This window comes from Myxine glutinosa, chromosome 6, assembly GCF_964187855.1.
Source record: "Myxine glutinosa chromosome 6, kmMyxGlut1.1, whole genome shotgun sequence".
Lineage (NCBI taxonomy): Eukaryota > Metazoa > Chordata > Myxini > Myxiniformes > Myxinidae > Myxine > Myxine glutinosa.
Window position 1 is genome coordinate 162,940,349 of NC_136266.1, and position 27,672 is coordinate 162,968,020.

The window sequence follows — 27,672 nt, forward strand, 5'->3', positions numbered from 1 at the left end:
GAGTCCTGAAAAGAGCACGCGACATCCACACAGCCGCCACAGCAGCAACAACAGCAGCTTGGGGCCTGGACGGCAGTTTTGAGCAGGGCCGCGAAGGAACGGCGGCTGCTACACGCGCCGATCGTGCTGCAGTACCCGTTGAACCCTCCTCTCCCTCCAGCCATCCACCTCCTGCCTTTCCATCCTTTTGTGTACATGAGTTTGTTCTGTGTGTCTTGTCCCTGGGTTAATTAAGACTGTAGGTAAGCTAGCGTTGCACTGTCTCTGAATTCTTCTGTAAATTATTTTCTTATCTTTCCTTCTTCCTTGGTTACTTTGAGCGTGTAAATAGTAAGAATAAATTTAGTAGTATTTCCAACCTTTTTGTTTTCTTCTTCTTCTTCTTCTTCACATCCGTGTCGCTTTTGTCTTTTCCATATTGAATATCTGTGGCGCGATCCGGCCAACGTTCGGGAATCGGGTTAGTCGGGGCAACTGTTCGGCCGCGGTGCCATCCGCTCGGCAAACACAACATCTTATCCGCGGTCCGTAACAATATATATATGTCAGCTTTCATTAACCGCTGGTTCAACTCCATGATTTTTTGGGGGAGTCTCGCTTGCAGCACTATGAATCCCACAGTGGTATTCCGTTTTACTCCTCGGTTTGACTGTGCCATGTGTCTGGGATTGAGGTTGTCTGTGTCATATCAATGGGTGTGTCAATGCCATTCCACGGTAACAGCCAAACTAGGTCTGTGTCATGTCACTATTCAAAGCATTGTGTTTCTGTTTATTCAGTAGTTTGTTGATTTATTTCATGTTTGTTAAAAATCTAAATTTGTTTGATGGCTCAATTGCTGCTTTACACAACCGGAGAATAAACATTGGAAAACTGAAAGGGAACAGTAACTGCTTTTCTTACTTTGTACGGTACGTCGTACGAAACATACGGACACGGAGGCTAGAAGGACACACCCACACTGACACATACATACATACATACTGTACATATGTACATGTACACACATACATATACATACATAGATACATACTTACTGTACATAATATACAAATATGGTACATACATACTGTACATACACACATATACAGATACATACACCACACACACACACACACACACAATCTTCATACACAGGTGTTATCCCAGCGTTATGCTTTATTTTTTATAACTGGAGCACTGTGTGATACTGGAATGAGCTATATAGAAAGAAAACCAGTGGTAGTGCTCAGTCTGAACTAGGGGGAATGCACTGTTCCTCGCCACAACTACTATTGTTGCTTCGTGGGCAGCCTCTGGCTGCTGGTTGCACCATCCTTCTGTGGGCGTGGCTGTGCCGCTGATGCAGTGCCCCCGTTACCAGTATGCTTGTACTCATTTTTTCGACCTTTAAAGAATGACAGGCTGAGTCAACCCACCTGTTGTTATTTAACAGAAAGACGGTGACTCGCTCGAGCTAAACACCCCAACATCGTGTAAGCCAACCACCTTAAGCGAACACCAGGGTTATAATCGAGTGAACCTTCTCTAAAGATTTAAGGTGTTTTTCAGGTGTTCAATGTGACTCATGCTGGGCATTTGCAGCGCATTGGGATTCACCTACCCATTCTGAATACCTGCTCGGGATTCTCTACTGCTCTATATTAACCACAATCGAGCGACAGGATGGAGATTTATTTTTAATATTCAACGATGTAATAATTTTGTGGATTTCACCTGAATAGTTGTGATTTGCCCTTAAACGCTCAACGTCACCACCGTGCAGCCGACTCGGACTGTATTACCTGCCTTTGGGTTCCCGGTGCTCGTTTGATGTGATCTTCCTCTTCACCCCGCCCATGACACGGAACGGAGCAGCTGTTACAGGAAGAGTTCAGTTGGATTGTTTACGAGACCGATAGATATCCGAGCACAGAGACAAAGAACAAGGTGTTTTTTCAACCTTTCTGTGCGACATCGGGCAGTGGGCAGCAAGACAGGTTTGGACACCAAGATCAGTTTGAACACCAAGACAACTTTACAGATCAAGACAACTTTAGAGACCAAGACAACTTTGTAGACCAAGACGAGGCTTGCGTAGAATGGACATTCACAAAAACAGGTATGCGGTTTGTTTTACATCATCCTTCGATCGTGCTGCACACGTAACCGAGCACACAGCGCAGCCTCGAGCAGCACATTCAAATGAATGAGCGATCAGGGGGGAATGCATGAAACCATCTCGATTTATCCAAAGTACAAATCCTGGATTCCTGGCTCCGATCCACTTGTATTGCAACATGGAGCACGTCGTCGCGTTGGTTAACTCCATATGCGGGTTCAAGAAGGTCTCAAAGTATCCACCTCCCCTTGTGGGTGTTTGTGTGTGTGTATACACACGCACACACACACACACACACACACACACACACACACACACACATATATATATATATATATATATATATATATATATATATATATATATATATATATATATATATATATATATATAGATACACACATATACATTACATTATACACATATACAGAATATACACATATTATATATATACTAGTGGGGTCACCCGTGGGAATCCCACGGGCATGGACGTGTGTGACATTTCGACATATTGAGTTAGATGCTGCACATTCATTTTTACAAAATGGTTACTGGCAATTCATCAGATCCAGAAATGGTGTTATCAACACAATTTATTTATTTCACATATGTGACCCCTCACTCCTCTCCACCTGACACTCTCCTCTCTCCACCCTCACGCCTCTCCAATCCCACTCCTCCTCACACTCCTCTCCAATACCTCCTCACACTCCTCTCAAATACCTCCTCACACTCCTCTCAAATACCTCCTCACACTCCTCTCCAATACTGCCTCACACTTCTATCCAATCCCTCACACTCCTCTCCAACTCCTCACACTCCCCTCCAACCCCTCACACTCCTCTCCAACCACTCACACTCCTCTCCAACCCCTCACACACCTCTCCAACCCCTCACACTCCTCTCCAACCCCTCACACTCCTCTCCAACCCCTCACACTCCTCTCCAACCCCTCACACTCCTCTCCAATCCCTCACACTCCTCTCCAATCCCTCACACTCCTCTCCAATCCCTCAGACTCCTCTCCAATCCCTCACACTCCTCTCCAATCCCTCACACTCCTCTGCAATCCCTCACACTCCTCTCCAATCCCTCACACTCCTCTCCAATCCCAATCCTGTTGTGGATCTCAGAACGTCGGCCTCCCCCTTATTAATGGGGGATTAATCCCCTTGTCTTTTTACTAGCCGACGCGATCCGGGGCTATCACGTTCCTTCCGGTCGGTGTTAAATAGGGTTGTAAGCCGAATTCTTATTACCTAAGTACTAACACCAGCCGTGAAGCAAGGAAATAACCCCACCCGAACCACGGTTTCAGTGGACACGCTGAGCGATAGCGAGCCGCGATTCGGGCCGTTAACGGGAACTAACCCAATTGGAGCGGTTCCTAATCGTGCCACGCTTACCCAATAGAAGAAATCACTAAGACGGTCGAATTAAGAGGAAAACAGGAAGAACAGGTAATTTATTACACACTTTGTACCAAGAAGAGGAAGAAGAAGAGCAATGTACAATGAAGAGGAAGAAGCAGATACACAGGGCAGCCTTATACAGTCTTATACTTATCCCCTGGACACGGGCCCGTTCACACTCAGTCACACTCTCAGACTCACTCACACGGGGTTTGTAAAAGGTCGGGTTGAGGGTCCACCGATGGCGTCCACAGCTCGCTCCGGTCCCAGACTCGTACCACGAAGCAGATGGTGATGGTAGACGGCAGGCAAGATCTCCGCGTGTCGGTGGCGCAGATCGGACAATTATATGGGGGGGGGGGGGGGGTCGGTAAGCTGGCGCTTATACTGGCATACGTAATAGTTGTACCGGCGCCTTATACGCGCTCCCGGTATAGTTCGGTACAATGCGCCACTTCCAAATTCCCAACGAGCCCTTGCAAACGATCAGGATAGCGCATCTCTCACAATAGTTCACAATGGCGCTTTTCCCCAGCGAGTCCTTGTAACCAACAATGCAATGCGCTCCAAACCAAGTCCTCAAGTCCTTTGTAATCGCATCAGTCCTTGGACAGTCCTTGAATACTTGTCACAGCGCGTCTCTCCCCCTAACTCTACTCGACAAGTGCCTCTCCCTTCTCATAACTCTTCACACGAACTTGACGAGTGCCTCCCCCTTCTCATAACTGAGGTGGGGGCCTCACACAAAGGGTTTTATTGCCACACCCAGCGAACCCTCTGGAATCTCTAGCCACACCCTGTCAGGCGATGTCGCCTCAGCCCTGATTGGTTGTTGGGGTCTTACTGGCTCCACCTTTGATGGCTGCCTGACATGGCCACACCCCCACCCTTGCGCTCCACCCCTTGTCCAGGCCTTTCCTCATGGCATTTGGCTGGTTTGAGCGAGCAACTGGCACTAACGCTGCCGGCCCAACGCGTAACAAACTGCGAGGGGCAATGGGGGTGCAGACTGGATAGTGCTCAATGGAGTCGATTGGAGGGAGGCTGCAAAATAAACGGGGCCTACTCTTATTTGTTTTACACAACGCAGATGATAGCTATTGGAAATGGCCTTATCTCACATATACTAAGAAATAACTAACATTCTAAGGTGACCTACGTGTTGCTTGTGGCCTAACTATGGGGTGCAACCTTTAACCTTTAATGATGTTACCTGTGTGGGTTCTCAAAACTGCAACACTGCACCCCTCCTTTTTCCAGGCTCGTCCCCGAGCTGAACCACATACCAGTGAAGACGGCCGACTTCAAGCAAGGGTCAGGACTACCTTTTAAATTAGTGTGACACTTAGGTGTGGTTACCCTCTACATTTAACCTAACACCCTGGGTGCGACAATTTTAAACACTAGATATGTCCCACCTGCTGCGTTGTGTACTATCTAACTGACTCACGCCCACAATTAACCGAATTACGGAATTATTTTCAAACTACACATAAAGCCGGTGGGGAGCATGTTATTTACAAGACTACTAATTTATTTACAATACTACAACCCAGGACCTGTCTTTTGTGGGAGAAAGAAGAAATTTTGAGAAGAGGAAACACCAATTGCACTGCACCAATACACCATACACCCATATGCACACAAATAAGAAAAAACATGCACAAAAATCACCAAGATGCACCATCATGAAAAATGCACAAAAACATTTCAAATCAATCAGTGATGATGTCTTGTGCTTGGCTGGCTGCTGGGCTGCGACGTCTTCTTGCTTCATGTTCTTCGGTGTGCCATCGTCAAATCCAATGCCTTCTTTCCCTGACACATCAAAGGAAATTAATAAAAAGTGCACAAACCATGTCCGCTTTTTATTTTGGCCAGCAGGGCCAGCTTAGGTGGTCCGACTGCATGGCATTGAGGCCACCTAGAAAACAGTGGTCCGCAGGGCAAGATAATGTTTGCCACGATTGTCTGCCCCAGCAAAGGTGCCAGGCCACAGAACGTGTGGTCTATATGGTGCACCGGTGCAGGCAACAGGCAGCAGGGTGCAGCGCAAAGGTGCGGCCGCACCGCTCAGGACACCTGCACAATCCACTAAACAAAAGGTAATGGGTCCATGGGTGGGGAGGAAGACAAAGCAGAGGTTAGCGGGGGCAAGGGTGCAAGGGTACACGTCATGCAAGGCAATGCAAAATGAGGGGTGAGGGCGATCGAGCGGAGAAAGCTCATCCCTAGCCGTTTTTAGCTCTTTCACGAGCCTCGATTCAGTATACAAAAAAAAAAAAAAAAAAAAAAAAAAAATCGCCCCACTTGTCAATCCACACTACCCTTGCCCTTCCCCGTATTTACACTTTACAAATTCGTCTCGACCGTCTTGTCTCCCATATCTCCCTCTAAACCAAATTCGTCGTCCAATCCCTCCCAAGAAGGAAGGGATGGAATCACACACAATGTCTCACCCACGTCATGATGCGTCTTTCATTCCAAACATTTGCAAAAACCTGGTGTGGAGTCCTGTCACCTCGGTGAGTGGATGTGAATGGTGCGAAGAGATTTTCATCCGAACTATCCTTCTAATTGACATTAACTCTTTAAACTACCTGGGGTCTTGCCCTGCCAATCCAATTGGCCACTTTACACTATGTGGTTCTAAAAACCTATTCCCATTGACCATCCTGTGGTGCTCTACCAAATTTGGGGTCGCACTCCCCCATTTTTTCAATACTGTGCCCTCGCACAATTTCTGGGCTGGGTCGTGTGGCTCTACCAGCAGGTCCTACTTGCCTGCGCACCTCCGCCACTGAAGTCGCCACCAAAGCTTGCCTAGCTCCTCAACTACCCTAACCTGGGGAAGGCCCTCCTGGCTCTCTCACACCACTGATGCCCTCTCTGGCATGGGCTACCCAGGTCCTCTCCTCGGATCCTCGGGTCCCGCTAAACTCTACCTGAACGCTACCTGGCTCCCAGAGCCTACCTGCGGCCTCACCTGGCCGACAGACTACCAGTGGCGGAGTGCCCATTTAACCACACTCCCTAATTAAGCCCACGCGCCCAGCCATTCCACTCACTTATGCACCCCTCAAAACAACGACTTGCTACTATCCGCACCACAGATGTCAATATCCAAACAATTTACCTACTCCCTCAACCTAACTTTAAACTACCCTCCCCGGGTATTCGTGAAGGAGTCCATCCTCCCCCCATTCACTCCTTCGCACCATGCACTCCACACCACTCATTCCACACACCATTTACTCCACACCATTTATTCCACACCACTCAGTATTCTCACTTGCACCCCATGCAAGCCAATCACTCAATACACTTACACTTGTCCACAATACTCCACACACACACACACACACACACACACACACACACACACACACACACACACACACACACACACACACACACACACACACACGCACACACACCATTCTCGACCATTGCCTCATTTGCTCACTCTCACCACAAAGATTCTCATTCTCAATGCCTCATTTGCGCCTAAAGCGCATCCTCAAGCTCATACACAATTTCTCCACACACACAGCATCGTCTACCTAGCTCCTTCCCTCGAATACTAGTGCTTTCCCTGTCTTCCCTTTACACTAAGCACATCCCTCGTCATTAATATCCACCTAATCTGACTACGTCCCCACTACCTGTACAAAAGTCACTACTTAAATCTCAAGTCTCCTAAAGTCATCTTTCTAGATCCCTAACAATTATCCTAGCCCGCCCTGGCTAGTTCACACTGCCAAACCCCATAAGCTACTGCTCCTCTGCCCCCAAATGTGAGCGATGGTCGAGCTACCATCCCTCTACATCGGACACTATTTCCCACTATCACCCCCAGTCCTCTCGCACTATGAGCCCCCGTCATGTGAGGTACTGGGTCCTGCCTCGGCCTCTAAAGCCGAGGCGATCCATGAGGGCGCCTGCTTGCCGGTGTAGGGTCTTAACCGGTCGGCATGGATGATCCGAGGGAGGGCTCGTGGCCCCATCTTGATCTTAATGACCACGTCACAGACTTGTGACAGGACGACCCCCGGGCCTTGCCAGGGAGAGGTGAGTTTGGGGCACCTACCCTTCCGCCTCCGGGGATTGAAGACACAAATCTTCATCCCTGGAGCGTACTGACTCCCCTGGCTCCAGTGGTCGTACCTGCGCTTCATCTTGGCACCCGCCAGCTGAAGCTGGCGGCGTGCGAAGGCATGGACCCTCTCCATGCCTTCCTCCAAGTGATGTGCAAAGCCCTCCCTCGGCGGTGCATCAGTGGACTCTGGCACGGGGCCGCATAGCAAGTCGGCGGGAGCCCGCAACTCCCGCCCATACATAAGCAACGCTGGACTGCATGCGGTGGCTCCGTGCTGGCTGGTTCGGTAGGCCATTAACAAATATGGGAGATGTTCGTCCCAGTCGTCCTGACGGGTGGTGGTGAACAATGCCAATTGTTGAACCAGGGTTCTGTTGAATCTTTCCACCATCCCATCAGATTGAGGTCTTAAGGGCGTTGTCCTTGTCTTCCTAATTGACAGGAGCTTGCACACATCTTTTAATAATTGGCTTTCAAAATTTTGACCCTGGTCGATGTGCAGCTCCTCCGGAATCCCATGCCGACATACAAATCCTTTCACGAAGGCCTGTGCTACCACCCCGGCTTCTTGGTTGGGGAGGGCATAGGCCTCCGGCCACTTGGTGAAATAGTCCATTACAATGAGGATGTACTTATTACCTTGGCGGGTGCGGGGTAGTGGTCCTAGAATATCCATAGCCACCGCTCAAGGGAAGCCCCCACCTGGTGTAATAGAAGAGGGGCCCTCATCCTCCATGCTGGTCCCTTTTTAGCAGCACAGGCGTCGCATCTCCGACACCAGTCCTGTATGTCGCACCCCATATTTACCCAATAGAACCTCCGGCGGACCCGAGATGTTGTCTTTGTCCTGCCCAAATGGCCGCCGGAGCGGGTACCATGCACCTGCTGTAATATGATGTTCTTAAATTTGTCTGGGACTATCACCAGCCAGGAAGTTCTCTCAGAGGGAACCTCCACCCATTTGCGATATGAGATGTTATCTTTCAACTCCAGGGTTTGCCACTGAGCCCAATATGCCTTTGTTGGCGCTCCGAGGGGGGTGACCTCTTCCCCATTATGTCTTTGTCCCAATCGAACCCATTCGTACACCGGTCCCAGTACGGGATCCTCCCGCTGGGCCATGCTCCAAGCCAATGTTCCAAATTCATCATCTGTGGTTAGTGGCAAAATTGGCCCTCTCACCTGAGTTGCACGGACTACGAGGGTAGGGGTGGAGTCTGTCAATTGTTCCCTCTCCTCGTGTCTCACACAAAATTTATAGTTTTCCCCCAAACAAGGACGTCGAGAGAGTGCATCGCCATTCCCATGGGCCTTGCTGGCCCTACGGGTCACACTGAAATCGTACTGCTGCAACTTTTCCAACCACCTTGCAATTTGGCCCTCAGGTTCCTTGAACCGGAGGAGCCATTGCAGGGAGGAATGGTCAGTTCGAACCAGTACAAGTACGAGTGGAAATGGCTCATGGCAGCCAGCATAGCCAATAACTCTTTACGAGTGACGCAATAATTTCGCTCGGGCCTACTCATGGCCCGACTATAATAAGCGATCACTCTCTCCACGCCCCCCTGTGTCTGGGACAAAACTGCGCCCAATCTTTCCTGGCTTGCATCCATGTCCAGGGTAAATGTCCCGTCACTAGTGGGGTATGCTAGAATGGGTGCGGATGTCAAACACCCCTTCAATGCTAGGAAGGCCTCTTGGCACTCCCTTGTTCAATTAAATCTCATCCCCTTCTCCGTAAGCCGGTGAAGGGGTCGGGCCAACTCTGCAAATTTTGCCACAAAGCGCCGGTAGAAGGAGCAGAGTCCCAAAAATCCCCGCACCTCCTTGATGGTACGTGGTGCGGGCCACTCCTCTACCGCTGTAATTTTGCCTGGGTCTGTTTTTACCCCCTCGCGACTGATGACATGACCTAGATAGGCCGCCTCTCTAGCAAACAAAGTGCATTTACTCGGATGCAGCTTTAACCCTGTCTGTCTAAGGCACCCAAACACCTGGCCCAAATTAGCTATGGCTTGGGGGAATGTTTTAGCAAGTGCCAGGATGTCATGCAGGTACACCAGGCATGACGGCCATGTCATGCCGCCCAGTACATGCTCCATCAATCGTTCAAAGGTAGCGGGGGCATTACACAAACCAAACGGCATCACAGTGAACTGATAAAGCCCCTTACCTGTGGAAAATGCCGTTTTCTCCTTCCCTGCCCTATCCATCTCCACCTGCCAATACCCACTCTTGAGGTCCAAGGTTGAGAACCAATTTGAGCCTGCAACGGCATCGAGGGTAGCCTGCATCGAGCATTTTTTCTACCTGCTCGTCAGCTTCCTCCCTCTTGCTCCAAGGGAGCCGTCGGGCGGGCTGACAAATAGGCCGGGCCTCACCGGTGTGGATCTGATGTTTCACCAGGCCCGTACGTCCAATATCCTCTGAGGACATTGTCATACCTTTGACTTTCAGTTGTCATACCCTTCCTCCCGTCCATGGTACATGGAATCTTGTGGTGAGGCTGTTGCCCAGAAACAACTTGCCTTCATCTCCTGGAAAGCAAATCCAACGGAAGGAAATCTCATTTCCTTTCACAAAGCCCGAAACAAGTGTGTGTCCACCCTCAGGAGAGCCAGGAAACAATATCTCTCCGTTCTCAAAACCGAACTCTCTTATCTGTCTCCCTCTTCCAAATCCTGGTGGCGTCTGGTCAAATCTGTTTCTGGTGTTTGTTCCCCCTCCATCCCCTCCCTTACCTCAAACGGCTACACAACTGACTCCGCACGTGAAAAAGCTGAATGCCTCAACTCTGTGTTTGCCTCTAAATCTTGTGTCCCAAACCCATCCCTCTCTGTACCCACCGTACCCAGTCGTACCCAGCTGCTCCTGGACTCAGTGTCCTTTCCTCCTGACAAGGTGGAAAAGTTTCTGTCAACCCTCGACTCTGATTCTGCAACTGGACCTGACGGCATCAGCCCACGGGTCCTAAAATCCTGTTCTTCCGCTCTTTCACTCCCTCTCTCTGTTCTCTTCACCCTCTCTTTTGCTCAAGGTCAACTGCCATCTGCTTGAAAATCAGCCAACATCACCGCTTTGTAATAATCATCATTCCAAGTTTTAGCTCCAATGTAATTTAATTCCAATGTAATAATCAGCATCATTATAATACAAATACCAAGTTTTATTTCAATCCCTTCAGCTGTTCTCAAGTTATCACATTTTTACCTGACATGACCTCTGACCTTTGACCGAGTGACCCCATAATCTAATCGGTTCATTTTTGCATCATTATAAATACAAATACCAAGTTTTATTTCAATCCCTTCAGCTGTTCTCAAGTTATCACATTTTTACCTGACATGACCTCTGACCTTTGACCAAGTGACCCCATAATCTAATCGGTTCATTTTTGCATCATTATAATACAAATGCCAAGTTTTATTTCAATCCCTTCAGCTGTTCTCAAGTTATCACATTTTTACCTGACATAACCTCTGACCTTTGACCGAGTGACCCCATAATCTAATCGGTTCATTTTTGCATCATTATAATACAAATACCAAGTTTTATTTCAATCCCTTCAGCTGTTCTCAAGTTATCACATTTTTACCTGACATGACCTCTGACCTTTGACCGAGTGACCCCATAATCTAATCGGTTCATTTTTGCATCATTATAATACAAATACCAAGTTTTATTTCAATCCCTTCAGCTGTTCTCAGGTTATCATATTTTTACCTGACATGACCTCTGACCCTTGATCTGTTGATGGCATAATCCAATCAGTTTTCTTTGAATCACATATACTTTTACCAAGTTTGTTCAAAATCCCATCACTGGTTCACAAGCTGCTGTGGCAACATAATTTTTACATAACATGACCTTTGACCCCTTGACCCCAAAATCGAATAGATTCATATTTTCATCATTGTACGTTCCTGTACAAAGTTTGACTTGTATCCCTTCAACCGTTCTTAAATTATTGCGGTAACGAAATAATTGTAACTTAACATGACCTCTGATCTTTGACCTCTTGACCCCAAAATGGAATCAGTTTATCTTTGCATCATAATATATATAATTATACCTTTTTTCCTTTCAGCATTTCTCAAGTTATCGCGGTAATGAAAACCTATCACTAACGGACAGACGGATGGACGGACAACCCGAAAACATAATGCCTCCGGCGACTTTGTCGGCGTAGGCATAAAAAGCAAGACGAAATCTGCACATGGAGTTACCAACCAATGACACACACAGACACACACACACACACACACACACACACACACACACACACACACACACACACACACACACACACAAAGATGGATACTTTGAGTCCAGGGAGGGCTCTCTGTTCCTCTTTCTGAAACCCACATATGTAGCTAACAACCAACGACATACACACATACCCATATGGACACGCACATACACACACACACATACACAAAATAACTCAATACCATTGTGAAGCACTTTACTGGTGATTATAACAATATACATTCACATGATAAATGAAACACATCACATCAGCATAAGCATAAAGCGAATCGGCGACTCTGAACAAGCAAATAATATGCTATAATTGAAACTTCACCACCGAGAGCCAAACAATAATAAAATAATAATAATATCGTTAAACATTATAAAATAAAGTTTCCTTACTCGTGAAAAGTGATGCTTTTGGTCACTTTCAACTCTAGGGAATGCCTGTGATTGCAGCCAAAAGCACAGCAGAACACTGAACATGAACACCATGTTTTTAACTGAAACCAGTGAGAACAGTGAGATGATCCCTGTGCTTTGGTAATCCAAGATGGAGGTAATGACGAATCGCTGGTGCCACTTGCTGCCAACCTGTCATCACAGTGGGGTTCGCTCCGGTTATATATACTGCTCGGTGGGTGTGTCCCATTACAACGCAGTTTGTAGAGTGCTCGCCAAGTGGCTTAAGCACTCAAGCTAGCACTCCAACGAAACGGTTAAGGGACGGCTGGTTTGGCAAGCTCATTGATAATGGGACACATCTGGATCGGCTTTTTGTGTGTGTTTGTGAACAGCTGGCGTGTCAGGTGAGATAAATCATTATGGTGTTACCGTTATTATAATCACATAAAATAATTTAAAATATATCCACAGGAGCGGTCAGAGTCCTCGTACTCGTGATACAACTGAGGGTTCTGATGCCTCATTCGTAATACCCTTGTCCACCATCACCCGGAAGTGGCGCTACAATTACAAATTCATATCCACATTACATTACAAATCCGTAAAAAAAGAAGGGACATTCCATGACTTGTGGAAAATGCCAGATGATAGAAAATCATGGACGTTCAAAATAATCTCTTGTGCATGCTGCACTACCCTTGTGTTCTTAGGAGGAACCAAGTAATGCTCTAGAAAGGTCTATATAAAGGGTGCCAATTTGATTCATACAGCTGCATGAAGATGTAAATGTATTTTCAATGCAGTTACAGTTTCTTGGTTTCAAAGGGACCTCTTCATGGTATAATGGTTTATCATTTCTGTGATGGAAATGGTTTATCATTTCAGTGATGATTCCCATCAGGAGTTTGTACATTGTTCACACACATGTTATTGGTCGATACTTGTGAGGTAGTTGGGTCTCTTCAGACTTTGGGACGAGGAAGGTGTTACCTACTGTGCGCCACTCTTCCAACGTTTCCTCCCCTTGGATAAGTTTGTTGAATGCTCGAGCATAGTGATTGTGGAGAGCATCTAGTTGCTTTAAAACCAGACGTGTAGAATTCCATCTGAGCCTGTGCTTTAAAAGTTTGACAGTTTTGCTCGTTGTTGTTTTCTTTTCATCATTAAAAATCACTGAAGGCATTTCATTTAGATGTTTTTTTTTTTCGTCGACGTTTTGAATCCAATCTGCCTCTTTGTTGTTATTTTGAGTCCTCATGGATTCCTTTCCAGGAATTTCAAGTTTATCTTTCTCAGGGGAATTTGACACGTTTGGCCTTTGTTTCTCTAGTTCTCGGTATAATCTTTTCGGGTTATTTTCAAACATACGGGTCTGTTTTCTTGATTTGTTGACTTTGTCATCGTTTTTTAAAAATCTTTCTTGCAATCATCTGTTTTGATTTTGCTTTCAGCAGCCATTACCTCTCGGTCTTTTTTTCCAATTTTGTTTTTGTTTTTTATTTTTTGGATTCTCATCATTATCTTGGCTTCGATTTCCCCTTATAAATTGCTGTGTTTGTCCGTTTCTTTTCTCAATTGCTCACTTTGTGTCTCCGGTGGCTGTTTCTATGGTGATGCCTCATCTCTGTCTGTATGGGCTGGTTGTTCTTCTTGCAGTGTTGTTTTCTTGTTATTATTTTCTTGAATGAGCGGTGCTGCTGCAAAGCTCATGATGTTGAGTTCCTTTAATGGGGATGATTTTGGTACCAATCTCTTGAGTGCTTTGTCGGTTCTCCCAACCAGTATTTTTGTCCGTCGGTTGTTTCTTTCTTGTATAGTTGTGGTCACTCAACTCATCTCCACTATTTTTTTTGCAAGCTCTTCTTCCATTACCGCTGGTCCCCATTATCCTCATCCTCATTCTCTCCTTCACCTCTCTTTTCCCCTCCGTCCTTCTGCCTGTCATCATCCACCATTCTCGTTTTCATCCGCTCCAACTGTGTAGATCTTTTCACTCGGTCCACAACAGGAGGTCATGTGCGTTTGTGTGTGCGTTTGTGTTAGATATTTGTGTACATATGTTAAATAAAACAATACTAATCCCATCCCCTCTTTTCAGGCTAATGTTATGCCCCCTTTCTAAACTTGTGTTTCCCCTGATGACTAATGCTCCTGTGCCCCATTGCACTTTGTGTTCCTTCACCTTCATGCTCATGATCCTCCTTCATCCTCATGCTCATGATCCTCCTTCACCATCGTGCTCATGATCCTCCTTCACCCTCATGCTCATGATTCTCCTTCACCCTCGTGCTCATGATCCTCCTTCACCCTCGTGCTCATGATCCTCCTTCACCCTCGTGCTCATGATCCTCCTTCACCCTCATGCTCATGATCCTCCTTCACCCTCATGCTCATGATCCTCCTTCACCCTCATGCTCATGATCCTCCTTCACCATCGTGCTTATGATCCTCCTTGACCCTCATGCTCATGATTCTCCTTGACCCTCGTGCTCATGATCCTCCTTCACCCTCGTGCTCATGACCCTCCTTCACCCTCGTGCTCATGATCCTCCTTCAACCTCATGCTCATGATCCTCCTTCACCATCGTGCTTATGATCCTCCTTCACCCTCATGCTCATGATTCTCCTTCACCCTCATGCTCATGATCCTCCTTCACCATCTTGCTTATGATCCTCCTTCACCCTCGTGCTCATGATCCTCCTTCACCCTCGTGCTCATGACCCTCCTTCACCCTCGTGCTCATGATCCTCCTTCAACCTCATGCTCATGATCCTCCTTCATCCTCATGCTCATGTTCCTCCTTCATCCTTGTGCTCATGACCCTCCTTCACCCTCGTGCTCATGATCCCCCTTCACCCTCATGCTCATGATCCTCCTTCACCATCGTGCTTTTGATCCTCCTTCACCCTCATGCTCATGATTCTCCTTGATCCTCGTGCTCATGACCCTCCTTCACCCTCGTGCTCATGATCCTCCTTTAACCTCATGCTCATGATCCTCCTTCACCATCGTGCTTATGATCCTCCTTCACCCTCATGCTCATGATTCTCCTTCACCCTCATGCTCATGATCCTCCTTCACCATCGTGCTTATGATCCTCCTTCACCCTCATGCTCATGATCCTCCTTCAGCCTCGTGCTCATGATCCTCCTTCACCCTAATGCTCATGATCCTCCTTCACCCTCATGCTCATGATCCTCCTTCACCCTCATACTCATGATCCTCCTTCACCCTCATGCTCATGATCCTCCTTCAGCCTCGTGCTCATGATCCTCCTTCACACTAATGCTCATGATCCTCCTTCACCCTCATGCTCATGATCCTCCTTCACCCTCATGCTCATAATCCTCCTTCACCCTCGTGCTCATGATCCTCCTTCACCCTCATGCTCATGATCCTCCTTCACCCTCGTGCACATGATCCTCCTTCACCCTCATGCTCATGATCCTCCTTCACCCTCGTGCTCATGATCCTCCTTCACCCTCGTGCTCATGATCCTCCTTCACCCTCATTCTCATGATCCTCCTTCACCCTCATGCTCATGATCCTCCTTCACCCTCATGCTCATGATCCTCCTTCACCCTCATACTCATGATCCTCCTTCACCCTCATGCTCATGATCCTCCTTCAGCCTCGTGCTCATGATCCTCCTTCACCCTAATGCTCATGATCCTCCTTCACCCTCATGCTCATGATCCTCCTTCACCCTCATGCTCATAATCCTCCTTCACCCTCGTGCTCATGATCCTCCTTCACCCTCATGCTCATGATCCTCCTTCACCCTCGTGCACATGATCCTCCTTCACCCTCATGCTCATGATCCTCCTTCACCCTCGTGCTCATGAGCCTCCTTCACCCTCGTGCTCATGACCCTCCTTCACCCTCATGCTCATGATTCTCCTTCACCCTCATGCTCATGATCCTCCTTCACCATCGTGCTTATGATCCTCCTTCACCCTCATGCTCATGATCCTCCTTCACCATCGTGCTTATGATCCTCCTTCAACCTCATGCTCATGATCCTCCTTCACCATCGTGCTTATGATCCTCCTTCACCCTCATGCTCATGATTCTCCTTCACCCTCATGCTCATGATCCTCCTTCACCCTCATTCTCATGATCCTCCTTCACCCTCATGCTCATGAGCCTCCTTCACCCTCATGCTCATGAGCCTCCTTCACCCTCATGCTCATGATCCTAATCCCCTGTTTCGAGTTTTCTTGGACCAAGTGCGAAGGGTTCTGACATCTCGTTTAATACGTCACAACTCACAACCTGGCCCGATGTGTCCCGCAGCTCTCCAATTACTGATTATATTTCATCCTCATTCCATTTTGCAGATTCATTTAAATGACGTTTTGAGCTCTCATTGCGTCGTTTGTTTGTATTCAGATGTGTAACTGCTCTGTAAATATTGGGATACTCTGGAATATTGCAACCTCGATGTAAAAACGGAACTGGATGTGTCGGTAGTTGTGAAGCAACAGTTGTGTAGGATTGAGGATCGTAAGGTGGTCGTGGGAGGACATATCACCACCCAGCACAAGCCTGTGGTATGTATGCAGAAAAGGAAGGAAGTTAAGAGCAGGGGTTGGACGATGATAAAGTGGGGGAAGTGCAGGGAGAGCATCGCTCTGGAGTACAAGATGGGGGTGAGTAGGGTCGGTGCAAGGGCTATACCCCTATCCCTCCCCCCCCTCTCCCCCTCCCCTCCACCCACCCACAATTAACTTCCAAAATTGAATATTGTGCATTAGCATGAATAAAACTTCTGCTTTCGCAAAGCAGAAGAACAAGGGGTTAATATAACTTTGAGAGACCGAGAGTAGGTGAGAGAATAGATACAGTAGATCAGATGGGGAGATAGATTAGCTTCGGACAGATTAGGGTGAAGCTGGCTGTCTTACCTGCTTGCCAGCCCATACCTGCATCACCTACCTACCTACCTGCCAGCCTGTGACAGCCTTGTCTTGCTGTACCACAATCACCTGCATACTTTACATGCCATGCCTGTGTGCTGTATGCTTTGGGCCAAGGCTGCCAAAGCCAGCCATGCCCGTCCTGCCCACAGGATTCCCCAACCTGAGCCTGAAAGCTTCCAACATGAGTACGAATAAAATAAAAATTCTTCCAATCGGAGCTACGACTTGAACAGACGCCCCCTACACTGACGTCAGATGTCGGTGATGTATATCAGTAGATTTGGACTTTTAATTTCCCCCGACTGAAGTTTGCTTGTTTTCTTATGTAATTTCATGAATAATTTGTTGATTTTTTTGCCGCATCTCCACACCTCCCCCAATCTTGCCGCTCTAGGCGACCGCCTAGTTTGCCTAGTGGTTACACCGCCCTGGGTGTGAGGGCCAAGTATGAGGAACTTGGAGAAGAAGCCGTAGGTTTGGAGGAGTGGGGGAAGTACATGGAGACGTTTAGGAGAATTGCAGAAGTTGTGTGGAAGAACATCAGGGAAGTGCACATCGTCAAGGAATATAAACCAGGTATGGTGGATGGAGGAGGTGGTGAAGGTATTCATTGAGCAGGAGGAGGTTTGGGAAAGGATAGAGAAGATCAAGGATGGAGGGGGATAACTGGATGCAGGGTTGATGCACTTCTATGAACAAAAGAAGAAAACATCAAAGAAGCCGTGGACAAGGCAAGGAATGATATGGAAGAGGATGTGTACAGCAAGTTAGAAGAGGATGGTGGGAAGAAGATGATCTATGAAATGGCTCGCGAGTTGCGGATGAGGATGGTAAGGAATGTGAAGGGTGGGACGGTGATTAACGATGGGGACGAGCATCTACTGCTAGTGAGGGTGAGATTGTTGAAGGAAGGGGAAGGATATTTTAAGGAGCTGTTCATCCAAGAGGAAGCGACTGTGAGCTGGAGATTGTGTATGTGGAGATCACGGAGGATGAGTTGAGGACAGCATTACAAACGATGAAGAAGGGAAGAGCACTGGGATTTGATGAGGTGTGTACAGCGATGCTAATTGCAGTGGGATAAGTTGGTTGAAGAGTTCAATATATGTATGAGAGAGGGTTCGCTTCTGGAGGCTTGGAGGACAGGACTAATTGTGCCAATGTGGGAGAGGAAGGGCATTGTACAGGATCCACATGGATGTACAGAGGCATTATGCTTCTGAGGAACGTCATGGAGGTAATGGACAAGATTGTGGACGGGGGCATCCAGAAGAGTGAAGAAGGAGATGGCCAAATAACAACAGGTTTAGGAAGGGTACGGGGATGACGGGTGGGATGTTCACTTTTGAGACAGTTCATGCAAAATAATTTGGAGATCCCTCGGCATTAGGATTTGTGGATCTTGATAAGGTCTATGACACTGTCCCAAGAGAAATGGTTATGGCGACACCGAGATGGATGGGAGGCAGAATTTAGGTTGGTGGAAGGAATGCACAAGGGAAGGGAAGAGATTTGGGTGGTCCTGGGATGTCGGAGGAGTTCAATGTGAAGGTCTGTTTAAGGCAGGAAATCACTCAGCCCATTCATGTTTATCATTGTGATGGAGCTGTTAAGCAGGAAGGTAAACATGAGGGGTGTTCTGGGGAGAATGTTTTATGCGGACGATCTGGCTGCTGTGGTGGAGAGTCGGTGGGAGATGCAGATGCAGGAAAGAGAGTGAAAGGAGACATTCAGGAAGCATGGGCTGAAAATGAGTATGGAGAAGACTGAGGTGATGTGGGCCGGGCAGCAGAAAAAGGACGTTCCTATCTCTAATCAGGTTAGAGGGGAAGGAAATCAGACTGAGAAATAGGTTTGAGTATCACGGGGGAACAGTGATCTGGGATGGTAAGTCGGAGGCAGAGGTGCGGAGGAGGATTCAGGTGAATGCATATGTGTGGATGAGGGTGGAGGGACTGATGGCAGACAAAAATATCAAAGAAATTTAAAGGGAACATTCTGGTGGCTTGTGTGACGCCGGCCTACCTTTGCGGTCTTGAAACGGTAGCACTGACAGAGAGATTGCAGATGCTGTAGGTCTGAGAGAACAACTTGGTGAGGAGCATTGCAGGAGTGTAGAGGGTGGATAGAAGGAGAATGGAAGAACTGGGGAGGAGGTTGGTGTGCAGATGAGCTTGAAGGGGAGATTGGTGACATGCCGGCTGAAGTGGGCTGGACACTTGGTGTGAGTGGAGGAAGAGAGAATGGCAGTGAGAGCGGATAAGTTGAGGGAACAAGATAGGAGGAAAAGGAGTAGACTGACGTTGAGATGGGAGGATTGGTTGAGGAGGGACATCAGTAAGGTGAGGGTGTTTGGAGGTGGAGACAGTTGGCTGAGGACTGGGGGAAGTGCAGGAGTATTTTGTTCAAGGCAGGGCAGAGCTTGGCACCATTTGGGCTCACACCTTGTAAATGAAGAAGAAAACTACCAATTGGGGTTGTGTGTAGTAACGCCGCTGTTGCAGTTGTGCCTCGTGTAGATTAGGGCAGGATTTTGGAATCTGGCCAGGAAGTAGGCACACAGTGTGCTACTTCTGCGACAGGCACTGCGGAATCTTGAATGTTCGCTGGTAAATGCTAGCAGAGGTGACCCCAGCCGAACATCCCGTCAAATGGATGGCACACCCACTAATGCAACACCCTGACTGCAAAACACCAGGATGTCAGTTCATAGTCACCAGGACCTGAAATAGAGCGAAAATAGACAGCTCAAAGTTGATTATGCGAGTATGCCACCGCTGAGCTATCCATTCACACCCATATATATATATATATATGTGTGTGTGTATGTGTATTCTCTTCACAATATACAGTACTCACAATAGTTAGTGCAAGGTAAAGAAAAGTAGAGCGAGGTCTACACGTATATAAAAAATATTTATGACTTTCCTTCCAAATGAAGCCTCCCCTGAAGGACAGGGGAAGGCTTGGAGCTGTTGTTGGGTTTGTTTCTGTTGGTGCCCCCAATTTTTAATGTTGGCCCAGTTTCTTAGACCCCAATGAGTACAACCCACCATTTTTGTTTCTTCCTTCGCTGCCAATTTCTGAGTTGTAATCGGTGCTGGCTGGGACTTTTGGAATGAAATTTTGCATCGATAATGAGTGGTTGTGTGGTTGACATTTTGGTTGACTATGTGTGGTTGACATTTTTTTGGCCTTGACCTTATTTTTAAGGTGATGCCCTAATTATAGACATTTTAACCTTAACTTGACTACGGTTTGTCCGATCGGATGGATATTACCCTCTCTGGACAGCCGAGAGCAAGGATAAGGAGCATTTACGCTTAGTTTACATCATACCTTTCCGGGTTAAAGGTGAAGGTGAAATGGTCGTTTAAAAAAAGAAATTTTATTTTAAAATTTTAAAAATTAAAAAAAAAGAAAAAAAAAAGTTTTTTGTTGTCACACAAATCTTGTTGGTATGACCTATCTCGGCTGTGTTTGAGGCTCTACAATGGAGCATGGCTCCTTGGTGGGTGATGGAGTTGCCAAAGCCCCAAATTGGGGGTTGGACTTCATGGAGCGAGTTAAATCAGGAATTCAGAATTTATTTGCACAAATTGAGGTCGTAAAAATTGGTGTCTTCAAGGACCTGTGGCTTGAAAATAATGGGGGAAACAAAATGTTTTTCCTCCTGAAAAATATTTTCGGTGTCAAAAACGAGACTTTGCCAACGGCACCCAGACACCTGCCCATTGCCGAGCAAGGTTTGTGACACTGGTTGTAAAGTACATGGAAAAGTATGAACATCTGTGGTGGGATTCGCCTCGTCATCAGGAAAAGAAAGACGAAGGGGAAAACATTTTTCCTCTTGCTCGTATCATGGACTAAAAAAAAAAACAAAACACCTTTAGAGGCCATTTCTCCCCGCAAAGTGGGGGTTGGCCTTTTTCGGGAACCGTGGTTGTTGTTGTTTTTTGGTCCCCTTTTTGAAGCAATGTTTTACGGCCGGATGCCCTTCCTGACGCCAGCCCTATGGACTGATGAGAACGTATGATACGCTCGTATCATGGACTGATGAGAACAAATGACCTCGTCGTTAAAGTTCTTCAACTTGTACATTGCTTGGGCCTGTATATTTGAACTGTCTGTCTGTGTTATTTTAGTGCATCACAAACAGCGCTGGAGAAGGAACTGGAGCTCTGTACCCTTGCAATAGGTCTCTACTACAGCAACAACTATGACGAAGCGGCAGCTATGCTTGAAACCAGGTATTTGAAAACCATAGGGAGGAATGGAGTTTGGCAAAGAGTGCGCCATATTGGCAAATAGAAAATAATTTTGGAGACATGGAAGAAAGAGGTCATGTTTACGAAGGGATGTTATGTAATAGTGTTTGTGCAACTTGTAGATAAATTGCTGACTCCATATGTCTTCCTGTCTGCAGCTCTGGCTTAGGCCTGTACATTCCAGTCACGCAGGCAACACTGGCAGTGATGGCAGCCATGCTGCAGTTTGAGCCTGCAGCCATGGATATGGCCATTTGCCGGTTGCATGAAGCACTCGAGGCTATAAGCCGGTAGGTATAAGCGAAATAACAATTTGATAATCAGCATGAAACATGCACATTGCACATGAGATAAATGTCCAGGTTGTGTACATTTGGAGGGGGAAAAGGCTTAGCCTTCTGAAAATACATCTCACAAGGCCTAAAACTTGCGTTTAACATTCATTCAAAGTATCATGTAGTCTGTATGACCCCCCACTCTGGGCTGCTGCGGCTTCCCACCTTGCTACCCTAGTTACCTGGTAGCTTCTTCCCATGTTGTTTCCCTGGAAGCAATCAAGTCCAAGTATTAATGTCATATCTCAGCGGGAGGCCGAGTCCTGATGTGTACTTCCTGCCCACCGCAGGCAGGTTGGTGGACTCGGTTTTCTATATCCTCACCTCTGGCTTTGATCCTCCCATGCTCTCATCCCTCCATCCTGGTCGAGCACATTCTTAAAGAATCCCACACCTGGTTACCCTCCCCAATTTAAGCTGAAAGCTCATCTCCCATTCCTTTATCCCTCTATTCTCTTGTCTAAAGAACGGAATCCTTGTATCTCTTGTCTTGTGCATCTTCCTCCTGTCTTTGAAGAGTGCTGCCCATTGTCACTTAATTTTTACTCTCATACCCATCCCTTCTTTTTTCTCCATTTATTGACCACCTACTGCCCCTTTACTTTCTGCCACTCATTCACTTATGTGTGATGCCTTTGTCCTTCTAATTCCCCCCTCCCCGCACCCACCCACCTCCCCGCTCCAGTGGTTCTTCTGCCCCCAGGCCCACCAGCTCCCCTACCCCCTACTCAGTTTTTTTCTCCTGCCCCCACCCCACCAGCTCTCATGCTCCCCCTACCCCCAGTGGCGGCGGTCCTCCTGCCCCCACCCCACCGGCTCTCCTGCTCCCCCTACCCCCAGCGGCGGCGGTCCTCCTGCCCCCACCCCACCGGCTCTCCTGCTCCCCCTACCCCCAGCGGCGGCGGTCCTCCTGCCCCCACCCCACCAGCTCTCCTGCTCCCCCTACCCCCAGCGGCGGCGGTCCTCCTGACCCCTTCTCAGTTTATCTCCTGCCTCTCCTCTCCATCTGCTCTCCTGCACCTCCCACTTTGCAGTTCCCCCATCCGAGCAATGCCTTTTAACCCTGCGATTATTGAATAAATTTACATCCCCAAATTTACACCCAAGCATTGTATTCTTTATCCTTTACCTTTGAATACATATGCATTGTATTCATGGAATACCTTGGCTTCAGTCATTACCATGACGTCTTGATGATATGGCATCTTATTACAAGTTGGTGATAAAAACTGAGAGAATAAAGCCATTTTTTCTCCTAAACTTGAGAATCATTTGGTAATGAATGTGTATATAATAATAGAGAAATGTGCATAAGCATGATTGTTTGTATTAATAATTGGGCTCACCAAGCCATGAACACAAGGTGAATAATATAAGCAAACAATGCTTACAATCCTTTCCATCGGCTTGCGGTTTCAGTAGGCCCACATGAGCGCAGTTTCGGTGCCATGACTCTTGCCAGAGGAGTGAGGATTTGAACGCTGTTCACGTGACTATTTTTGGATAGGAACTGTCCATCTCACTTCAGGATTGGTCATCTATATCTATCAGCCCTGATGTTAATTCAGCCTGGGAATTCTTCCACAGACACCTGTTCTCCCGTACGCACAGATTAATCCCATCTCGTCTTCAGTTATCATACCTATCCTCCCACCCTCATCATACCCATGAACGCTGATTCCCGTGGTGGTGTAGTTACCTTGAAACAACCTGCAGTTACCTTGGATGCACGTCGTTCACCAGCCACCACTTCCTTGTGAACTGCCAAAATCGAGAGCCACCGCTCACTTCCACTCGTTTGGTCGACCCTCTTTTTTCCCCGACCGTGGAACGAAATTTCATGCTCTCTTCCATCTCATTCTTCCCTCCAGGTTTTCAAGACCGCTCTTCGCCACCATCTCAGATCACCCCTCATCCAAAACCATGTTATTTTCTACCCTCATTTACAGTTCCCAAGTCCACCTCTTTACAACTTTCCTGTTTTCCTTCCTGAAAGTTTGCTTCTGTATTCGTCTTGTCCACCCCTATATCCTCCCCTAGTACCCATTCTTCCTCACATCCCTTATCTTTGAAGTGTCTCTCCATGTTGTCCCTCAACTCAGCTGTTGTGTGTTTTCTCCTTCTCGTGTTTCTTTTCTTCTGTTCCTTCCTGATTCGTTCCATGTTTGAGCTCCTCCATGCGCCTCGACTCTGTATTATTATTATTTCTTCTTCTTCTTATTTATTATTCTCGACTTATTTATTTGCACATATTTTCCTCACAATCAGTGAGAATTTGCACATATCAGTAGATGTATACGGTAGGTTCCAGACCAGGTCACCCCCCCCCACCCTCCCCACATTCCCCCTACCCCCAAACCGAAACTGCCTCAACCCAAAAAACAGGAAGTGACTCACCACAAACCGGAAGTGATCAATTAATTAATTATTTTCCAATTTTCACATTTTCTCGATTTGCCCAATTTCCAAAATTTTCCGATTTCACATTTTTCAAAAAATAAAAAAAATTGATTTTCAAAATTTCTGATTTGTCAGATTTCACGATTTTCTCGAATTTCCAGTTTTTAACATAATGAAATAATTATAACAACCATTTTTTTAACTGTGTGGTTAAAAAATTATTTTAGGAATATTTGTGACAACGAATGGGAATTCCTACAGCGGGTACGCAAAACCCCTGGCATACGCCATGGGTAATGCAATCCATCGCCATATAGGAACCCCCACCCCATTACATATTAAAAACTATTCCTTTAAGTAAACAATTTCCCCATTTTCCCATTTTCCTATTTTATATAATAAGAAAATAAAAATTATTTTATGAATATTTGTGACAACGAATGGGAATTCCTACAGCGGGTACGCAAAACCCCTGGCATACGCCATGGGTAATGCAATCCATCGCCATATAGGAACCCCCACCCCATTACATATTAAAAACTATTCCTTTAAGTAAACAATTTCCCCATTTTCCCATTTTCCTATTTTATATAATAAGAAAATAAAAATTATTTTTTGATAGAGTATATAAAATGGCCGAACCCATTTTCAAAATATTTCAAGATATATTTAACACAATTAGAGAGTTGGTTGAATCACTTCTAATATGTATACATCTATCTATAATTCCAGTAATCTCTGTGTGTATGTGTGTGTGTCTGTGTGTGTGTGTGTGTGTGTTTGTCTGTGACCGCTGTTTCTCGACAACCACGGGTCCGATATACTTGAAACTTGCCAGGTATATTGCTGGGGACCCGAGGATGTGCCTTTTCAAGGTTTGAAATTAATCGGACAAGTGGTTCCCAAGGTATGGTCACCGTACTCGCAAGCCGTTCGCTTTGGCTTTGCGAATGGACCAAACCATTTCATGTAAATAGAGGGGGGGGGGGGGGTTCTACCGTACTCGCAAGCCGTTCGCTTTGGCTTTGCGAATGGACCAAACCATTTCATGTAAATAGAGGGGGGGGGGTTCTGTGGTCGTTACTGCCACGTGGTTTCAAAGTTTTTTTTTGTTGTTGTTGTTTGCACGCATGTTTTTTTGCACCCACGTACGGGCACGCCCTAGTAATTATAATACAAATAGAGATAACAACACACATGATGAATGATTACCCGCTATATATTTTCCACCTTATATAAAATGGATGATTTTTTACCCGTGTGGGAAATTAGGTTAGGGTTAGGGTTAGGGTTAGGGTTAGGGTTAGGGTTAGGGACAGGTTTCTAGTAAGATACAATTTAATAATCATAAGAACCTCCCAAATTCGTTAAGATGTCTAATAGTCGGTTCGAGGTGTGTGGAAAAACCTGTTTGCTTTTAAAGATGCTCCTTACCCCAAAATTTTTAGATTATGAAAATTTAATAATTTTCACAAAGTCTAGTTTTCAGCCAGAGTACCAACCACTATCACAAGGTTTTAATGCCGGCCTTCAAAAATAAGATATAATCGGGTTATTTAAGCTTCAACACAAACTAAATGAGCTCAACATTGAGGATGTAATACAACTATTTTGTGGTACTCTACAAAAATGGAAAAAGAAATCAAAACCCACATCACCTACAACCATAACTTGTACTCTCACTGATAATACGGATGATATACCTTCACCCCAAGATTTAGATGAAACAAAAAAGAACCTCGTCATCTTTGATGATTGTGTTAATGAGAAAAATCAAACGGTTATGGACAGCTGCTATACGAGGGGGAGACATTCTTCCTGTAATTGTATTTATCTTAGTCAATCATACTTTCAACTCCCTCGTCGCTCAATAAGAAACAATGCTAATACTTTTATTTTATTCAAACTAAATGCATTAGATATAACCAATTTTGGGAGGGATAATTGTTCTACATTATGTAGTAAAAAGGAATTTGAGGACCATATGAAACATACGACTGAAAAATATAAATATATCGTTGTTAAAGAAGATGATATAATAACTAATAATTTCTTTACATAAATAAAATGAATGCTGAAGAACGAGTAAGAAAATTTAAGGAACATCAACAATTACTCTCAAAAGTTGTTAAACAACAGGAGGGAATAAGGAAGAAACGGAGACAAAAGCTATTAGGTGAAGACGTATTTGAAAGAAAACAAGAGAAGTTTTTTAAACCTCTTTTACAATCTTCCGAACAAAAGGGGGTTTCGTTTCAAGTTCCTGCGATAGAATATACCCCAACCCAAAAAAGGCAAGAAGTGCCTGATTTGAATGACCTATCAGATCAAGTCCCCGCGATAACATTTACTACCAAACAACAACAGGAGTTGCGAGAGTTGGATGAACTAGCGAATCAAGAACTTACAAATATAGAAACAACACAATCATCCCGAGACTTTGGGGAGGCAAATAAACTTTCTAATCATGTTGTGCAAGCTCTTCAAGACAATGAATATAGAAGGGACATAACTTTAACCAAAATGGGACTCATTTCAGCAGGAAAACAAGGAGAGTATATTCTTGTTAACGAGGAGGTATATACATTTAATGATGAGTTTGAAGGAACTGCGCTCCAACGCGAGTCGAAAGAAGTGACGCGACCAAAGACTGAATTCGTCCGAGTTGCTTTATTGAAACAAAACAGCTCAGGTATTCTCACAAGCCCGTTTATCGGGCAGCAATATATATATACACATTTATGTCGGGAAGTTTGCCCGGCAAAAGCTATACCGGGCATGCCCGGGTGTCAAGGGCGAGCCTTGGAAAGGCGAGTCTGGACCTGCCCGGGCGTGTTTGGCTGCGGCCTGGCAAGTCGAGGCTGGGCGTGCCCGGGCGCTCTGGACGAGCACTGGAAAGGCGAGAACGGGCATGCCCGGACGCTCTGGGCGAGCCCTGAAAAGGCGATAGCGGGCATGCCCAGACGCTCTGGGCGAGCCCTGGAAAGGCGAGAGCGGGCATGCCCGGGAAAGACGAGACCGGGCGTGCCCGGGAGGTTCGGGCGTGCCCGGGAACAGTGAGTCCGGGCATGCCCGGGAGAGGCGCGTCTGGCTGTGTTCTGGCCGGTGCAAGGCGATTGTGTGCATCCAGCGGTAACCGCTACAAGTTGTTGTTTTTGAGTTATACTCACCCAAATGTTAAATTAACCCCTAGATTAATGTTTCTTCTCACAAAAACGGGGCTCAGTGGGTCAAAATATTTTGATGCACCACTTGATATGGAAAGAGAGGAAGATAGAGAGTATATTGAGTTGCTAAACGTGATTGATTATGAGGGATCTATTAAGGGTAAAGGTAGTACGAATGAGAAGGAAAAAGATATTCTTAATGCTTTAAGTAAGCTTGGTTCAGGCGTTAGTTTTCTTCCGAGTGACTCATCACAATTAGTTAATAGGCTATTACTGCTGTTAGGTAGTAAGGAGGTGGGAAATAACAATTG

The 27,672-nt window shown here is 46.3% G+C and overlaps 1 protein-coding gene across 1 annotated transcript in view; it reads left to right on the forward strand.

Moving 5' to 3' along the window:
* Positions 1 to 1,840: 1,840 nt before the first annotated feature.
* Positions 1,841 to 27,672, forward strand: part of LOC137428960 (tetratricopeptide repeat protein 39B) — a 133,895-nt gene continuing 108,063 nt past the window's right edge. The window contains exons 1-3 of the mRNA XM_068118879.2: positions 1,841 to 2,101; positions 21,337 to 21,441; positions 21,618 to 21,749. Of these exons, the coding sequence (XP_067974980.2) occupies positions 2,082 to 2,101; positions 21,337 to 21,441; positions 21,618 to 21,749 (257 nt within the window). The 5' untranslated portion in view covers positions 1,841 to 2,081. The remainder of the gene's footprint in view (positions 2,102 to 21,336; positions 21,442 to 21,617; positions 21,750 to 27,672) is intronic.